Source organism: Pteropus medius, unplaced genomic scaffold, assembly GCF_902729225.1.
Source record: "Pteropus medius unplaced genomic scaffold, Ma_sr-lr_union100, whole genome shotgun sequence".
Classification (NCBI taxonomy): Eukaryota; Metazoa; Chordata; class Mammalia; order Chiroptera; family Pteropodidae; genus Pteropus; species Pteropus medius.
In genome coordinates this window covers 3716139-3736454 of record NW_024344370.1, presented here as the reverse complement: position 1 = coordinate 3736454, position 20316 = coordinate 3716139, and the positions used below count along the sequence as shown (strand labels likewise).

Sequence of the window (20316 nt, the reverse complement as noted above, 5' to 3'; positions counted from 1 at the left end):
TGAAAGAAAAGTAAGATTTCTGTTGAATTAATTTCTCTGTAACTTGGGGAATATACCCCTGTTTAACTTTAACAGCAGATTATGTGTTTCTAGCGTGGCGAGTCAATGTTCTGTGGGACCCAGTAAGAAAATCTGGGCAAGGAGATGGAAGGAGCAATTGGGAAAGACATTTATTTTGTTTACTATAGAATTTTGCTTATTCTCTTTGAAAATATTATAAATTGGCTGTTCATTGTTTGGTTTTGAATTTTTGCATATGTGGTAAATGGAAGGCTTCATTTGTCCTGTCATTTATTGTCTATTGTGTATGAAGTACAACTGTGTTATAGAGTCTTTCTCTCCTCATGACAACCCTCTGAAGTCGGTAGGTATTTCTTTTTTATAGCTACCAAGAGGCTGAGTTGGGATTTTGACCCCATCAAGTCTGCCTTACCCCCATTGTTCACGTTCTTTTGACAGTCCCTCACTGTCTTCAGGGTGGAGTGGGTCTCTTTTGTGGAAATGGGTAAGTCCTGTAAATTCTTTTGTTTTGGTTTTCTTTTATCAGTTGGAAGTTATAAATGTGTGTCTAGATGGGGAAGATTAGATTAGGCAAGCTTGGTAGGAAATGGGTTAGTGTGGTAGCAGTCACCAAAGTATACCATGGGGCTTGTCTGTCTAGGTTGACTTTATCTGCTGGAAGAATTTTTTTGAGTCTAGACAATTGAAAATTGAAAATTTAAACGTGAATCTATTTCTTAGTTCCAATCCTGAAATTCAACATAACTTTGTATAAGTTACGTAAGCTGTTTAGATGTATTTCTCTAACTGTAAAAAGGATGTTTTCGGTTTGTCAGAAAGCCATGAGAAGAGCATTTGTTTCATTGATGCATGCACAACACCTATCTCAAAGTCTGTCCTTGTTCTTAAGAATAGAGTTCACCGATTAAGCTCCAAGTACAGCAAACCATTTTGGTATTGTACTTTGGAGAAAGGCACTGCCAATTATTCACCTAAGTAGGAGTGAAATGCTTTGTATTTCTTTCCCTGATCTTTTTGTTGTCTGTCTTTACAACTCTTTTAGGGCTTTAATAATCTTTTCTATGGTCCTTAAATCAACTCTAGAAGAATTCTTGATTACTTGTTGCACTTGATATAGTTTAGTAGCCTCCTTGGGAATATTGCAAGAATAAGCTGATCTTTTCCTTCCGCAAATACAATAAGAAAGTCTCACTTCTCTTAACTTTTCTACTTTAAAGGTCCTGTCCTTTGGCTTAGCTACTTACCTCTCATAGTTATATCCTAGTTGATACAATTTCTAATAACTTAATCCACCTCCATAATCTGAACTTTAAACATTCTGTTCTCTAATCACCATCCTCATGGAAATAGTTCCTTTTAATAACTAGCAGTTTTCAAGTTGTTAAATCCAATAGTCTTGATCTTATTTATCAGCAGCATTTTAAAAACGTTTTTAAATGTTATACTTAAAAATAATTTTAGACTCACATAGAAATTGCAAAAATAGTTCAGAGCTCCCATGTTCCCTTTCTGCAGCTTCTCCCAAGAATAACATCTTATATAACTATGGTAAAATTATCAGTATTATTAACTAAGATACCTTATTCATATTTCACCAGTTTTTACGTAGTCTTTTTTTTTTTTTTTTTGGTGTGTATAATTCTATGAAATTTATGACGTGTATTGATTCGTGTAACCATTAGCACAATCAAGATTCAGAACTCTTCATTACCCTTAGGAAACTCTCGCATACTATCTCTTTATAGTCACACCCTTCCCCAGACCCTAACTCTTGGCAACCAACTGATCCATTCTCATTCTCCATCACTATACTTTTGTTAAGTATGTTATATAAATGGATTCACACAGTATATATCCTTTTGAAATTGGTTTTTTTTTTAAACCTCAGAGTTATGCTCTTGAGATCTATCCAAGTTTTGTTGCATGCATCAATAGTTATATATATTTTTTATTGTTGAGTAGTATTCCATTATATGGATGTATCATAGTTTATCCATTTGTTGAGAGACATCTTGGCTATTTCCAGTTTTTGACTATTAACAAGTAAAGCTTTATGAAAAGTGTCTACAGGTTTTTGGGTGAACATAAATTTTCATTTTTGTAGGCTAGATAACCAGTAGTGAGATTGCTGGGTCTTTTGGTACTGTAGATTGAAATTTATAAGACACTGCTAAACTGTTTTCCAGAGTGGCTATACCATTTTGCATTCTCACCAGCAATATAAAGTGGTCCAGTTTTTCTGCATCTTCACCAGCACTAGTATTTTTTATTTTAGCCATTCTAATAGGTATGTAGTGATAGCTCAATAGAACTTTAATTTGCTTTTCTCTAATGTCTACTGTAGTTGAACATCTTTGCATGTGCTTGTTTACTATCCATGTATTCTCTTTGGTGAAGTGTAGGTTCAAGTCTTGCTCATTTTGTAATTTTTTTTTTTTTCCTGTGGAGTTTAGAAAGATCTTCGTGTGTTCTGGATACATAACGTCTTTTGTTAAATATGTGATTTGAAAGTATTTTTTCTTCAGTCTGTAGTTTGTCTTTTTCATTCTCTTAAAAGTACCTTTTGAGAGCATAAATTTTTAATTTTGATGAACCAAGTTTGTTTTTTTTTTAAATAGATGAGAAAATTTTTGCTCAGAGAAGTATTCATCCCAGGTCCTACACCTAGTAAATAACAAGGCTGAGATTTGAAACTGGAATGAATCAAGTTTGTTGATATTTTTTCTTTTATAGATTGTTATGTTTAAGAGTTCTTCACCTAACCCTATTACAAAGACTTTTTTCTGTTCTAAAAGTTTTATAGTTTTCTGTGTTCTACTTATGTCTATGATCCATTTTATATAAAGTTTTATATAAAGTATGAGGTTTAGGTTGAGGTTCACTTTTTTGTATGTATGTATAGATGACCAATTGTCCCAGCATCACTTGCTAAAAAGCTTCTCTTCACTGAGTTGTTCGTACCTTTGTTTGTTTGTTTGTTTTTTTAAAGATAGTTGGCTGTACTTTGTAGATTTCTAGACTCTGTTCTTGTTCCATTAACATATATATCTTTTCTACCTGACATACCACACCTCGATTTCTATAGCTAAAAATATAAATTGAGTAGTAAAATATATATTGAGTAGCTTAAAATTGAGTGGAGGAAAAAATGAAATATAGACACATTTTTCTCAAAAAATTCAGGGAGTGTGACTCTTCCAACTTCATTATTTTTCAAAATTGTATTAGCTGTCTAGTTCCCTTGCTTTTCCACATGAATTTTAGAATTAATGGGTCTACAAACAATCAGGCCAGAATTTTGAGAATAAGAATTACATTAAAGTCGTAGATCATTTTGGAGAGAATTGACATCTTTACCTTGTTAAATCCTCCAATCCAAGTCTTTATTTAGGTCTTTGATTTCTTTCATCAGTGTTTTATAGTTTTCAGGACACAAATCCTGTACATACTTTGTTAGGTTTATACCTAACTATTTCAGTGTTTTGAACCTACTGTAAATGGTATTGTGCTTTTAATTTTGGTTTCTACTTGTTTATTGCTGCTATATAGAAATATGATTGATTTTTGTGTGTTGACCTTAAATCCTGTCACCTGTTACACACACTTGGGTAGTCTAGGAGTTTTCAGATAGATTCCTTGGGATTTTCTGTATCTTCCTAATTTTAGTTCTGCCTTACTGGCTGCTCTTTGTCCTTCTCCTCTGAAGTTCTTTTTCTTCCTCATGATCTCTTAATATCGGAGTGCTCCAGGGATCAATTCTTGGGTTCTCTTTGCCCTTCAGTGTAGACTCACTCCTTGGCAATTGCATTCAGTTTCATGGCTCTTAATACCACCCCTATGCCAAATTTCTATCTTTAGCCCGGACCTCTCCCTCAATGGACTTTACATCCAACTGCCTAGTTGACATCTCTACTAACAGGCACCTCAAACTTGAGGAATGCAAGTATGAACTCTTGGATCTGTCCCTTGCCCCTATTCATTCTCCAGTTTTCCTCATCTCAGTTAATGCAGCTTTAAACTTCTGGTCTCTCAAATGGAAAACCTCAGGATCATTGTTGATTCTTTTCTCACACTCATATCCAATCTATCCATCAGAAATACTATTGACTCTACTTTCAAAATAAATTCAGAATTTGACCACTATAAGACCTGTGTCATATCTATGGTCCCTCCTTACTTCAAACTAGTGCCTTTTACAGAGTATTAAAGAAATGGTACTGAGGACTTTGAGATCTTAGTTTGTCTAGTTGAATTATAATGATTATTTTTCAGTTTTTTTAAACTCTGCCTCTAGTAAAGATTAATGTTAATGAAGTATACTCAGATAAGCATTCCATTTGACACTAGAGTACATTATGTATAAGGTAACTGCTCTTAATTGTTTACAACAAAAGAAATATAGTCATGCTTCAAGTAATACAAGAATACAGTAGTCCAGGTATTCCTTCAGTTACACAATACTCATGACCATTCCTTCTCTCTTTTTGGCTTTTGTTTTTTGGAGTAGTTCAGTAATTATTTTTGTTTCTGATTTATTCCTTCTGTTTCCCGAACTACATTTTACCTTGGGCCCCTATATGCCCTAGTGCGCATACGATCATGCATTAATGGGTCAGGGTAATTTCACAGGTTCTCTTGAATAGTCACCAGAGTTCATTCTCTCAAATATAAACAGAAGGAAAAGAAATAAGGCATTGACATATTCTTTTTACGGTCTTATTATGAATTCTTATATTTTAAGTACTCACTGGAATGATTATATTTTAGGTACTCACTTTAGACAACTTGTATTTTTAAAACTGACTCTTTCCTACTTGGAATTTTCCCCTTTGGTAAATAAACAAAGGGAGGTTTTCAAATGACCTAATAGAGAAGTTAGACTAAATAAATACACACCTCACATATCTAGTTAGCCTAGGAGTCTAGTCAGGTGGCAAAAACAATAATAGACCCATTATTCTACAGGTTAACCTATACCTTTGGATTCTTTAGGTTTCCAGTGTCCACCTTCATTCTCCTCTTCTTGTTCAGGCATTAGGAGAGAAGTGTGATCTCTGAGATAATTCACAATTGGATGTCATCCTCTTTGTTCAGTGGAGTCTTTTGGTCTGCTAGTGGGGTCTTTTTGTCTGCCAGGCCATTGTGGTATAGTTCTTGACCTCTCAGCAAATCTCAAGGAACCTGACAGCTTTGTATCAGAATTTCTGTCTCTTGCCTACTGCTCTTAACCTTGAATTAGTGTGTTCCCTTAATGATTTGCTACTGTGGACTCTGAAGTGGCACATCCATCAATCCTGGGCATCTGAAATGGTTTATATCTATATGATGAAATGCTATACTGCAAGAAAAAGGAACAACATATCAATCTATGCTACACCATTGGTGAACCTAGTAACATTATTAACATTATTTTGTGGAGGCATTTGTGTAGTTTTCACTATTAGAGGAGTTCCCTTCACACGTGAAAACAGTATCTCAGTTTGCTGGATACCCCACTACCCATCTTTCTAACTGAGACACTTGTTAGTATTTATATTATGGTATCAAGATGCTGGATATTTGTGCAAGATGTTGTGTGACTACATTCTTACTTTGTCTTTTCCTATCTCTGATGAAGGATATAAAGTGTTCATATGGTATTTAATTTGTGGAAGCGATGAGCTACCATAACATGCTCTCTTTTGATTTATTATATTCATTGGTAGAAAGTAGAAAGCTATATTTATTTGTGGGTATGAGTTTACTATGCAGAGAATTTGATTCTTAAGTGGGCTAATATGACTAGCCATGTGGGCATATTAAAAAGCAGAATGTGAGAATGTAAAGTGGTGCAGCCACTTTGGAAACAGTTTGACAATGTCTTAAAAAGTTGAACATATGACCCTGCTATTCCATTCCTACATATCTACTTATTAGAAATGAAAATATATATTCACACAAAGACTTATACATGACTGTTTTTAGTGGCATTAGCCATAATAGACAAAAACTGGAAACAACCCACATGCCCATCACTGGTGAATGTATAAACCCAATGTACTATCTTTATATATATACAACAGGATTCAGCAACAAAAAATGCATGCTACAACATGATTGAACCTCAAAAACATATGCTAAATGATAAAAGCCACTCACAAAATCGCCACATATTTAATGATTCCATTTATGTGAAATGTTCACAAAAGGCAAATCTATATAGACAAAACAGATGAGTAGTTGCCTGGGGTTAGTGATGGGAGCAGTGATGAAATGCAAATGGCTCATAAGAATTTGGAGGATATTGAAAATATTCTAAAACTGGATTGTGGTGATGGCTGTACAGTTATACACTTAGCAAAATAATTGAGTTATATACTTAGAGTGGATGAATTTTATAGTTTCAATCATACCTCAGTAAAGCTGTTTTTAAAGAAAAGAGAATAAAAATGAATTTTACCAGCTGAATTTTGAGAAGAACATTGTTTGACAAATGTTGAAAAGGGATTGGTTTAGAGATGTACTCTTCAGGCAAAAGGAAAAGGGTAGTTGATTTGAATTGATGAAAGAGCAAGTGGAACCCTTCACTTTGCCCTAAAATCTGTAGTACATGCCAAAGGTATAGTACATGCCAGATATCTTTGCTTAAGTTTTTGTATTTCTACATGCTTTTGTACACTGTGGCTGGTAGAATAAATTGATGATATAAAGTAACCTTTCTCGAGCAGTTTGTCAAGGACCTTTGTCAATATTTATATCCTTTGGCCTATAATTCCACAAAAAAATATATATCCCAAGGAAATAATTAGATATGCAAACAAAGACTGGTATTTGGAAATGTTCACTGTAGTGTTATATAGAGTAATAAAACAATAGTAACCCGCATGCTCTCAAAGTAGGGGGAATGCTTATAATTGTTTTAGTTATGGCTCTCTTGGTTGCAAGTAGAATCCTTTTCTAAGTAGCTTAAGTAAAATTGGGTTTTGTTGAAAGGATACCAGGCACTGTACCAACTCCAAACAGCATGATCAGAGAGGCCTTTTGGCAATGGGGAACCAAAACCACTTTCTCTATTTTTTGCATTCAGGGGTCAGGCTCGTCTCTTATGTTTTCTCTGCAGACCTGCGTTGTTCTCAGCCTCTTCTTCAGCCAGTCTTTCTTCTGCGTGGCCCAGTGCTTTGTGCCAACTCTGAGTCAGTCTTTGTTCCAATTTTAAAATTTCCAGAACAGGAATATGTACTAGCTCATCTTTTTGAGCCTTATGTGGGTCAGTGAACAACCGGCGATTTGGTCTTCCTCCCCATTCCACTTTTGGGGGGTAACATTTAGGTTTAGTTAATTCGTGAAAATGAAACGGCATTGGGTAACGACTTTGATACAATACATCTCGTGGGCTTATACGAGAGATTGCGAATATTAACTATTTAAAAATATTTCTGAGGCCTTCTGTGATACCGTCTCTACTTTCTCAAAAAAATAGTGTGCATTTGTGGTAGATTCATGCTAATTATTTTTATCATGTCTCACTGAAACCTCTATGATCTTCCTTATTAAAACCACTCTTACTAAGTCTGAGTTGAACACTCATTGGACATGGTGGACCCATCAGCACCTCCTGAAACGCTCTGGACTTGGCCTCAAGGACATTACTCTCTTCTGGCCTTCCGTCAGCCCACCAAGTCTGCCTCAGTGGATCTTCTTCCTCTGCTCATCCCTTCAGTGTTGCTATTGCCACGCCCCACATCCTCCACTTCTTTTCACTTCATAGCTGTCCCACACAATTTCTTTTTCCTCTGTGGCTTCAGAGATTCTTTATATCCCCAAATCTCTCTCTCTACCAGACCCCTTCTGCTGAGATTCTGACTTTGATAACCACCAGCTTTTTGTATATCACCACTTTAGAACCTCACCAGCTCTCCTCTTTTGAACCCTCATAGCTCTTTGTACCTCTCTTTAGTCTCTGCTATAATTTTGCACTGTGCATTATTCAACTTTGTATTCCCGATAGCACCTAGCAAAATTTTTTGCACAATGGATTCACTCTTTTGCCCACTTGGATATTTCTATTTTAAGAAAATGGACTAATTACATTTGTATGTGATTTTATTTTGTTTCCCTCCTATTCTAAAAAATACCCACAAACATTTTTTTCTAAACCTAAGAATAATTTCTAACATAGTTTTTGTGGTCAAAAGAAAAAAATCAGCTTAATAGATATGCCTGTTAAAAACATTTTTCAATATATTTGGGCCTATTAAGTATGAATTTTTTTTCTGAGAATAAGGACATAAAGTCTACTGAGTTTTAGACACTAATCATACATGGATTTAATTTCTGTACTAGATATCTTTTTCTTACTCCAAAAGAAGGAAATGCTCTTTGAAAAATTAAAGCAGTTCAGAAATATGCAATATAGACACTGAAAGTGTCCAATATTATGTATTGAGTTCTTACAAGTAAAATGAATTATAGAAGTGGTTGTTCTTTGTAAAAAAAAAAAAAAAAGGATAAATTTGCTTATTGGGTTAGAGTACAGTTATTGGTTGAAGGCTAATCATTTAGTTATTGTATTGAGCAGGCAACAACTAAAACTACAGCCCTGAGTATTCACCTCCATGATGTGTGCTAAGTGCAAAAGGTTTTTGCTGCAGCCACAGTATTTGTATTGTAGGTTTGGGCACATCACTCCATTTCTCTGAATGCAAAGAATTCAGTGAATTAGAGGATAGTCTGAATTCAGATATGAGAGGTAGTATAGGGGTCAGTTAGAAAAGTCAGCTCTATTTAATTTTTTTTTTTAATGCATCATTTACTAGAAGTATGGCTTTAGGAACCTTGTGAGCCTCTTAAAGACTTCTAATGAGTTTACCACTATTGGTAAATTGGCTTACACAAAGAAATAAACTTTGGTTCATATCTTAAGAGTCTAAATACAAACTAGGAAGATAAATAAAAGAACTAGGAATGCACTTCTTTTTATTTGGCCCTTGGAACTTGAACAGATTTGATGTTTGTAGTAAATACACTTAGGCAGGGTGGCAGAGTCTCAGTTGTCATTCAGCCTTTCAGACTTTGTGGAGTAAATGAGAACTGTAAGCGGTTGTCAAGTCTTGGTGCTTCATGGAAAGAATACTTGAACATAAAGCACATTAGCTTAGTGGATACGGTATTACTGCTGGGAGAATGAGTCACTTAGTGAGAGCTTTCTGTACTTGAGTAGATCTTGAAGCAGACCTCAGGTTGAGGGTTTCTGCTCACCTATATATCTCTTTTACAAAGTAATACTTGTTAGTATGCTGCAATATTAATCAGTTTGCCAGATTCAGTGAAGTAAAGAAGAACCGAATCCTTAAAATTCACACTTAGGTAAAAATGGGACATTTTAGGAGGTGAGTGTGAGACATGATCTTTAGGGAAAACATTGCTGATGAAAACAGAGAGGTGTCTTTCAGGTGCTTTTGTACTTGAGTCCATTGTCCATCTTTACTTAAGAAACTTGGTTTAAGTTCAGACTCCTTTTCACAGCACCTCTAAACTTGCCATAAACAGCACAGAAACGATTGGCTAAAGCTCTGTTTAGATACTCTGATAACTTAGCCAGTGACCGGACCTGTCTAAAGGTGGTAGTAATATAGAGACAAAATGGGAAATGACAAAATGCTGTTTTCCTTTTAGAAGCAAAGTCTGTGACAAGTTGGTTTAGTGTTGAAAACCCCGTGATGGAATGACAAACAAGAGCATGAGATGGGATTTTTTTTTTTTTGTAAAATGCATTTAGTGTATTTGGGAAGAAACAAAGGGAAAAAGATACTCTTGGTTAAATTGGTTAAGAGAGGACTTGGAAGTGTTTCCTGTAGAAAAAAGATCTTTGCCCTAAACTGTAATCTTTCTAACTTCTGTTGCATGCATTGCTGCATTTCCTTTTTACATGTGCTCTTATTTATTTTCATGGCAAATGTATTTTTAAACACAGCCTCTGGGATAATTACTGCCATTAATCAGTTTTGATATTTCCTTTTTAATGATATTTTCATTTATTCCTTTTGCTAGCTGGATTGCCTTTTGCAATTCTTACTTCAAGGCATACCCCCTTCCAACGAGGATTATTCTGTAATGATGAGTCCATCAAGTACCCTTACAAAGAAGACACCATACCTTATGCGTTATTAGGTGGAATAATCATTCCATTCAGTATTATCGTTGTAAGTTAAATCCACTTTTTCCAAATTTATCACTTTTGAGCAGTTGGCTTAATTTTTGTGTTAATCTGTTAATGATTGAATGCATAACCCTCTAAAACAATGTGTGTTTTTTAATTGAAGGTGTTATTCGATCAAGATAATTTCAGCTATTTCAAGTGGGGCCAAAAGAATAACAATGTATAATTAAAAGAACCTTACTGAATATGTAGGTTTTATGCTGATCTTTTCAAGTCACTGTGAGTTTTAGAGCTCTAAATTGCTGTGGTTTCAGTAATCATGCAATATATAAATGCTCCTTTCAATGTTTCTAGCATACTTTATACCTAGGATATTATTTTATAATTTATTGAATCTGTGTATATGTACTTATTTTCTAGTTACTGATTCTGGAAAAGGACAATTGCTAACTAATGTTAAGACTTCATTTAACCCATGTTTACTATAAAGAATTTTTAGATAATGCCAGAAACGGGAGAGACCAAACTTCTATATATAAATAGCATTGAACACGAAAGAATTTTTACTGGTACTGGAACACAATATTTACTATTATTCTTTAGGATTTCAGATGGGAATGCTTAGAGAATTTGTCTAGGGAAGACATCAAGCGATTGACCCACAGATTCTATGAGTTAGATTAGTTTTATACACCATAACTTGTAACTTTAGAAATAAGATTTATCTTAGTTCAAAGCAGAAAATGTGGTCCAGGAGATAGGTCAACAAGATAATGGCATACATGTCTTGTCGGTTTTGAAGTTTATTAAAAATAAAAGACACTTCTTAATTTAGAAATTTAATGTCTTATTTAAAAATGATCAGAGCTCCTTATTAGCACTGAAAGTTAAACAGCTCATAAGTTGTGGTACATAATTAGTAAAAGAAAACCTCTGTTATACAAATGTGTGCTTCACGAGACTGTGAGCTCCTTGGAGGCAGGGATGGTGCCTTGTTCATCTTGGTATTCTTGCTGCCTTCCATGGAGCCGGGCAAGTCCTAGGCGCTAGGATGAAACTGGAGTAGTGATGCATTAACGTTGGTAACTCTCCTACAGTATGGTGAAGTTTTAATAAATCAGTGGATCCCTTTAATCTGAACAAATCGTTACATTGAATTTTTACTAGTAAAAGAAAGAGAGGCAAGCCTATGATTCTTCCATTAAGGATGGGGTAAGAGTAAGGTCCTTTTTTTTTTTTAAAGTATGTATGTTCTGAGAAATTACCATTTAAATATCATTTTTTAAGTAGGACTCTGTTGCAAATTGTAGCTGATTTCAGACAGGATTCAAATACTCAAGCACTGCTGCAGATGTACTTGTCTTTCAATTCTAATTTTCTTTGTGTCTCAGTAAAAAGGATGCTATACAAGCAAAACTACAGAAATTCACTGCAGACGAGAGACCCGCAACAGGACAGAGGGCTGACTGCCAGGCACCGTGCAGGCGCGCAGCCTGCACAGCAAGTGCAGGGTCTGACTGGCCACTCAGTTAGCAAAAACTCATTGTTTATATTTTGTTAACTTGGAACGTTTTACTATTTCAGCCTCACCTGTGTGAAAGTTATCTTTATATTTAATAAAATAGCAAGTAAGTCGAGTGTAGGTTTCTTAAAAAAAAAAAAGAACAGAATGTTTAAAAGTGCTGTAAAATACTATTTTCATATTAACCATATCAACAAAGACAAACCTGCTTAGGGCAGTGGTTTTATGTAGTAATTTAAAATAATTTTAGTTTATTCAGTAACTCAGCTTCTTTTAGGTGGGACTTGGTTAGATTTGTATATGTTTAATTTTATTAACTAGAAGGTAAATCATTTCTTTAAAAAAACTTTTTAATTATGATTCAGAGTTCATACCAAGTCTTTGATGTAAGTTGCAAATGTGCCACAAATACATGAGTGAAGGAGCCTAGTAGAGAACCAGAATTAAGGTAGTTTCTCAGAAGCGAAGGGAGAATTTCAATAAGGAGGAATAGTCAGCTATGTCAAAGACTACTAATGTTAAGGTAAATGAGGGTTGAGGAAAATCTGTTCAATCTTATGAGACCATTTTGACTTTTGAGAGAAATTTAGTAGAATATAGGGAATAGAGGTAGTTAGAGATATTTAGGAAGGAGTGGAAGTATGTCAGTGATTTTAGACTATTCTTTTGGGAAGGTAGCCCTGAATGGAAGACACATAACTATAGGGACGGTGTAGAGATGTGTAAAATCATCTTGGTTGGTGGAGATATAAAGGAGATGGAGAGAAAATACTGTGGTGCATAGGTTTTAAATGGTTTGATCACACTGATTTAGATAATTATTAGCTTTGATTTTCAGAAGTATTGTATTTAACTCCCTCAAACATTATCTTTAGTTCTTTAATAATTTATCCTGTCTTTAGAATCTGAGTAAGTAATGCATGACAAGTCATCTCAGCTCTAAGATTAGGCTACAGTTAGCTTAAGTGCTGACTTCATCAAAGGCTAAGAATTGGCATAAATGGTTCAAAGAGATAAGATATGAAAATAAAAATATGGCTGCCATGTGTAGGTGAAATGCACAGACACATCCCAACATTTAATTTAGAAGAATTGATTTAGAACTTCTCTCGTTTATTTCTCTCAATAAAGATGGAGCATATAATACAAAATGATGTAAATTGACCTAGCATTTGTCAGCTTTAGAGTCCCCCTACCCTTCTCCAGTATTAAGGGTTAAGTTTCAGCTTACACTACTACTGTAGATCAGCTTTTAATCTGTGCCCAGTGTTCTGATTGCTCCTAGTGAGCTGATTTTTCTGTCAAGAACCAGGGTTTGGCTGATCCTATACAACAATCACTGTGACTAGGGAGACTCAAAAAAATTAATACCTGTTTCTGGAAAATAGTTGCTTGCTTACTCAAGAACAGCTGACAGCTGAGATGTGGAAGATTCAACTGCTCCAATTGTGGTTGATTAATATACTTGCTATCTATTTTAAATGATCAAAGATCAGTTTTATAACAGAGCATTAGAGAAATTTTTTCTTGCTGCTGATCTATTAAGGCAGTGCTGGAACACAGCAGTCTGATGAGATAGTGTATACTTTAATGCAAAGCCACGGGAAGCAGTCTGGGAGAATCCTACACAGAGTTGCACAGGTAGGGCATCCCCAGAAGTGCATGTGGTTTTCTTCTCCTGTGAGACCTGTTCTCAGGAAAACATCTGATTCAATTATTCGCATTAAGGACCACAAAGAGGAATATATTTCTCTGGGGCATAGTGTGTTAAAGCTAAGGGTGCTTGTTTTTGCTCAAGAGGCAGCATCTTCAATTAAAATTTATTGACCACCTATTCCGTTTTAGGTCACTGTAGTGGTGCTAGCTTTCTAGTCAACAACTAAAAATTCATTCTTGCTTTTGTAGACTTCATAGTCTAGTTGTCAAAGTTATAACATTCTAATTATGGAATTTTAGGAGCCATCCAGCCAGATGAGGAAAGAATTTATGGTATCAGGTTCTTGAACTCCTTTTCAGGAGGTAACCATTTATTCACGTATGGTAAGGCTCACACTAAAGACAGTTAATCCTCACTAAATGGAAATGTCTGAATGCTTTGTAAAGTTGTCTATGTAAATTGAACAATTTTTATGTAAAATGAAACTGCAAAACTAGTATGTATCTTAAGCGAAACTTTGTGACACATTCACCCTCAACATAAATTAGCAAGCAGATTTGTTTAAGTGTTTATTTTGGTCTCAGGTAGCTAGAGTGTAGCTTATTTTATTAGCAAATGTAGTTTTTTATAATGTTGCCATTCAGTATTGTTTTAATTTCTCAGGTTATTGGTCTGTGAAGTGTAAAGTATTTGGAAACCTTTTTATGCCTTTAAACTCATTACTCTGTTGTGTGCTCATACACACATTGTTTCTGAATCTGGGAAGGCTTTAACTCCAGTTTTACAGAAGTTGGTGAAAAAATAGAGAGGAAAGAATCACTTGAAATGTTTTCTTAGAGAAGGAGAATATCGAGTGTGTGTTTGATCTTTTAATGAGACTTCTTAAGGAAGCTGGGCCTAAAGGTCTCCTGGAGAGGCAGGATGGGAGTGGGGGGCTACCGGCTAATCTCTGCCCTCTGTACCCATTGGCCTCAGCGTTAGAGCCCTGCATTTATATTAGAGTCCTGCTTTCATATTTTTTACTCCTTTAAACTGTCTTAACTATTTTACCCTTTTTAATATGATAGATGTCTTTGATTCCAAGGAATGTTTGATAAAAATGAAGACTGTCAAAAGTACTTGTGTAAGGGATATTCTAATTGGGGAGGTTTGTGTTCTTCAAATAAACCATAGTTTTTGTCCATAACACATCACAGTCTACTTATTAAACTCAGTTTTTTTAATACAACAAAGGAAATAAGGCCATATTGTTTTGAATAGACTTTGAAATTATTCTGGCTTAGCCATTGCTTTGTAAGCAGTATCCACAATTGATCTGACATCTTTTTCTTTGTGGTTTAGAATGAGATATCTTAAGTTGACTCTCCATTTGTAAGGAAAAAACGGGGTGGTGGTATTTTTAAAATAAAGATTTTATTGTGATTTGCCATTTTTGTTTCTATTTTTGATTTTGTTTAAAGTGACTGGTTGCTGCTTTAACCTTATTTTTCTTTTCTTTTTCAGATGGTTATTGGAGAAACCCTGTCTGTTTACTCTAACCTCTTGCACTCAAATTCCTTTATCAGGAATAACTACATAGCCACTATTTACAAAGCCATTGGAACATTTTTATTTGGTGCAGCTGCTAGTCAGTCCCTGACTGACATTGCCAAGTATTCGATAGGCAGATTGCGGCCTCACTTCTTGGATGTTTGTGACCCAGATTGGTCAAAAATCAACTGCAGTGATGGTTACATTGAAAACTACATATGTCGAGGGAATGCACAGAAAGTGAAGGAGGGCAGGTGCGTGTTAAATGTTTAATGCTTGTTTTATCTTGTGTGTTCTTGGAAACGAATGTTTCAGTGACTGGAAGACGAGTTTAGAGAGAGAAGCTAATATAATCACTGGGAGGTGAGTTGAGTTCATGTGTTTGACCTATTCGCTCCTCTTATTCTTTTTTCCCGTTTTATCCCTATCCTCTGTTTAAGAGCATTTTAATGCAGCTCTTTCGTCTCCAGTGTATTATAAAGTAAAATGAACCTTGTAGATCATAGTAGTCCAGGCTCAGCAAACCTTTTCTTAAGGTGCCAAAGAGTAAATATTTTAGGCTTTGTGGGCCACATGGTCCTTAGGCAACTATCCAACGCTATTGTTGTAGCATGCAGGGGGGCGGGGTGTTGGGGGCGGGGTTAGCAGCCATAGACAATGAATGGGTGTGGCTATGTTCCAGTAAAACTTCATTTACATAAATAGTGGCTGCTTCAGATATTCTAGTTTGCTGACTTCTGACCTAATCCAATCATATGTGAAGCTCTGCTAGATCTCTTAGTATTCATAGAGTACATTTTTTCGTAAGGTAACTTCGTTCATTTCTTGACAACTCTAAGTCTTCAGGTTGCCTTCTTATAACACCCTTGTTGGGTTGCATTCTACATCTAGAGCACCATCAGGCATGAATGAAATAAAATGTTTGGAACTCAGAGTCCAACTTCTTTAATTTATGGATGAGCAAACCAAAGCTCAGTAACATTAAATAAAGCCACTAATTAGTAGCAAAGCCATTTCCTCATCTCAAGTTTCAGAATTGTTAGTGATAACTTTTTTATATAATTGACCTTATATTTTAAGATAGCTATTTCCCTTAGTTATTTATCATTCAGCAAATACTTTCTCTGGGTAAAACATCCTTTGATTGTTCTTTATATATAATTCTTAGATACTTTACTGTTCTTATTGTTAATTTTTGCTTTTAGTGGGAATGAAAAAACCTATTTAACTATAAGTATACGTTATACTATGTCTTTAGGATTCAGCAGTGAACAAGATAGCTCTGGTTCCTATCTTCATGGAGCTTAGGAAGACTTACATTAAACAAATGATGACATTGGAAGAGAACCCCCCTGTTGTGATGCAGCCAAAGATTAGAAGGGCTGTTGAATAGTGAGCTCTGAGGTGATGATATGAGGACTGATATGGGTGTAAAGTCTTAATGAATGAATTAGGGAAAAGTGACTAAAGCAGTAGATGGTTGAGAAATAGATAGTGGAAAATGGTATTGTTGAGTTGAGCTTAGGTGAGCAAGCACTTTTTTAACGGGAGGGAGAATGATTCAGAAATGGCTTTGAGGACTGATGAAGATACCAACACTGGACTCTTAAGGTGTGAGATGTGGAGATCTCATTCTCTGCTTTGATAGCATTTCAGGGCCAAGTGGTATACTTGGGAAGACTCTTTAATTTAATGAGTAGGGGATGCAGTTAACCTTCAGTGAAGAGTGTGAAGACATAGAGGAATATAGAGGACTTTAACAATAGAACTGGAGTTCCAGAGTGTATGGTAGAAGAGTTGGGATGGAGGGGATGGACATATGGTTTGGTTGGAGAAAAGGAAGCTTATTTTGATAGAGATTGCTTCTAATCTGTGGATCAATTTGTGAAGGATTCCTTCTTGATATTGATTCCTCCACTCCATGAATATGATGTATCTCTTCATTTATTTAGGTTTTCTTTAGTTTCTCTTAGCCGTATTTTTTAATTTTTAGTGTTCACGTCTTGCTCACATTTTGTTTAATATGTCACTAAGTTTTTAGTGTTTCTTGATGCTGTCGTGAATTTCCAATTGTGTTTAGAAATACATTTTTTTTTCACAATAGGTTTTTATATTGGTCTTGTATCCTGCAATCTTGCTAATTTATTAGTTGGAGTAACTTCTTATAGATTCTTTGAGATTTTCTCTGTACCTATTCAAATTGTCTGTGAATAAACAGTTATGCTTTTCATTTTCTCTTCTGTCTAGCCTTTTATTTCTTTTCTTTGCCCTACCCTATTGGCTAAGATCTCTAATACAATGTCGAAAGAAGTGGTGAGAACAGACATGATTGTCTTCTTCCTGCTCTTAGATAGAAAGCACTCAGTCATTCACCATTAAGTATGTTACCTGTGTGTTTTTTGTAGATGCCCTTTGTTAGATTTTTATCATGAATGTGAGTTGGACTTTGTCAGTTGCTTTTTCTATGGGTATTGCTTTTGGATTTTGTCAGTTGCTATTTCTATGGTCATATTATTTTTATTTTTTATTCTTTTAATACAGTATATCCCATTAATTTTGGAACAGTAAAGCAACTTTTAATTTCTGGTATAAACTCCATGTGGTCATGGTATATTTATTATACTTTTTATATTAACTGGATTTGATCTGCTAATATTTTGTTAAGGATTTTTGTTTCTGTGTTCACTAGCGTTATTTGTCTGTAGTTTTCTTGTACAGTTTTTGTCTAGCTTTGCTATCAGATGTTTGGTATTAAATGTTTGGTAGAATTCACTGGTGAATCCACTTAGACTTGTAGTTTTCTTAGTGGGAATATTTTAAACTATGATTTTATTTTTTAAAATAGATGTAGGATTATTTAGGTTATCTATTTCTTGTAAGAGCTGTGGGTTTTCTCTTTCATCTCTTTTTATTTTTTAGTTGAGGTATAATTGACATATAACATTATATTAGTTTTAGGTGTAACTTCTTTAATTCTTTAATTTCTGTTCCTATGCTTTTTTCTTTTGTATTACGCAAATATTTTTTAATATAACATTCTAAATATTCTACTGACATTTTATCTAAATTTTTTGGTTAATTTTTCTCTAGGAATTACAGTATACATCTTTTAATCATAATTTACATCACGTTAATGACAATTAGCCTTTTGCACTTAGTATAGCTCTGTGCCCCCAACCTCCACACACACTTTGGGCTATTACTGTCATATATACTACATCCATATACATTATTAACCCAGCAAAATAGTGTTGTGATTTTTGCTTTAAACAGTTGTGTTTAAAGAAATTAATAGAAGACATTAAGCAGTTTTCTTTAATGATTAGGATGTAGCGACTCTTCAATGAAGTGTAGTTTAAGGATAGCGGAAAATATAGGTTTTGTCTATATAGAACTGGAGTTCCAGGGCGCACAGTGGAGAACTTGGGGTTCAAGTTACCATCTTGTGTTATTTCTCTCAGCCTGAAGAAATGTTAGTACGTTTGTAGCTCCACATGTTAAATATGTCATCGCATAGACTTGTGGTCTCCACTGCAGAGATGGCTGAGAGATCTGATGAGAGATCATCTCTTAATTTTATTCTTGCTCCCCTTAATGCAGTGTATTATTTTCTCTCATACAGCTTTCATCAGTTTTACTGTGATATGTCTAGGTATAGTTCTGTATTTATATTTGTACTATACAAAATTTGTTGAGCTTCCTAATGTTTTTCACAATTTGAATCTTAGCTTAGTACTTTTCTACCAAGTATCATACCTGTGCCTCTAATAATAGACATATCACCCAACAGGAAATAGACAGGAAAACTCTAATATTTTCTCTCAGTCAAGGAATTTAAGAAAGTCACTGTGGTGATAAAGGTTTACCTAAGGTGCAGGTACATAAATTTTAGCTCAAAATTTTCTTATGACAGTGTATCTTATTGATAGATTTTTTTTTCTTACACTAGGCAAAATATGAGATAATATAATTTATTTAAAATGGTACAAAAAGAATTACATTTTCCAGTCCAATGTGTCATACCCTCTCTCTGTTTCTAGTATATCTAAGTTAACATAGGGTATATACTCTGATTGTACTTTTGACTTAAGTACACTTAGATGTTTTTACTTATCACCCTTTAAAATTTCTATTCCAACACTCATGCAATAGTCCACTTAAAGTCCTATGGAAGGGTCAGGAAAACAGCCTCTTCAAAAGCAGTATGAGTATATGGATAACTCAAGTTGTAGAGCTATGTACCTTAAAAATAATTACAGTTTTCAATGACAAGATCTGTTAATAAGCTTTGAGGTTCTGAAGCGAGGAGAGAGGAAAGTCATAGAAATGAAAATTTAAGAAGACTTCGTATCTCCTGAGGAAAAAACATGATTTTCATCAATGTTTCCAGAATGAGTTGGTTGTTGCCATTTTTAGAGCTGTATTTGCATTGCTATTTTGTTGTGGAGCATAATTTGGTTGGATACAAACTTTTCTAATCCTTTTTTTTTTTTTAATTTTAAAAGTTAGGATGCCAGGAATGCAGAAACATTTCAGTCTAGACATTATCTATAGTTTATTAGGATTATGGTGTAATTTACTTTTTAAATTTATCTCCATAGCCTGCTCCTTATAAGTTTTTAATTATGAAATTATAATGCTTGACATTGGACAGAAAGAAACATAAGCACCTGAAATGAATCATTTTTGTTGACTACAAATGAGTCAGAGTTACATCTTAGGGTGAAAGTACCCTCCTTCAATTTTGGTTTTAGGTCTTGATTTTTTCCCGTTTATTCTTATTTCCTTTTTCTCTTCCTCCCTCTTTCCTCCTTGCACATGTGCATGCTCTTGTGCTCTGCCTGATATCACTGATGTCACAGGACTTTTACTGGGCTTCATTTGTGGTGGCCATTGAGTCCTAAACATAGAAGTGAGAATTTAATGGACTGTAATAGAATACATATTACTTGTAATATCCTGAGAGCTCCTATTCATTGTTTAAAAATAATACCTGAGAATTTACTATAAATTAAAAGGGGCTATATTTGTAACAGTAGGGCATCTAACTGCCATTGTGTATATCAATGAGAATAGCATTACTTTCAATTTTTGAAAAATATTACCAATGAGCCCAGGTAGTTCAGACGAATAGTTCCATTCCCAGTTCAAGTTTCTCTTTAGAGAAATTTAGACCAGTGGTGCTTAAATGCCAGTGGTTCATTAGAATCACCTGGCGGCCTTATTAAAACACAGATTTCTGGGCTTCTTCTCCAGGCGTTGGATTCAGAAGATTTGGGGTGGGGCCTGAGAATTTGTATTTCTAACAAGTTCCCAGATGCTGCTGCTGCTGCTGCTGCTATTGACCTCAGGACCGCATTTTGAGAACCCTTGCTTTATATTGCCTGGATTATGGGAACATGACCTTGCGTGACATTTGCTATCTCAGGATGTGGGAGCTGATATTAA

At 34.8% G+C, this 20316-nt stretch overlaps 1 protein-coding gene across 2 annotated transcripts in view; it reads left to right on the top strand.

Moving 5' to 3' along the window:
* PLPP1 (phospholipid phosphatase 1) overlaps positions 1-20316 on the top strand; it is a 71898-nt gene that overhangs the window by 37360 nt on the left and 14222 nt on the right. Inside the window, exons 2-3 of one of the 2 annotated variants that reach the window (XM_039869951.1) lie at positions 10051-10202; positions 14842-15122. In XM_039869951.1, coding sequence (XP_039725885.1) covers positions 10051-10202; positions 14842-15122 — 433 coding nt within the window. The remainder of the gene's footprint in view (positions 1-10050; positions 10203-14841; positions 15123-20316) is intronic. The other variant, XM_039869950.1, reaches the window with a different exon arrangement.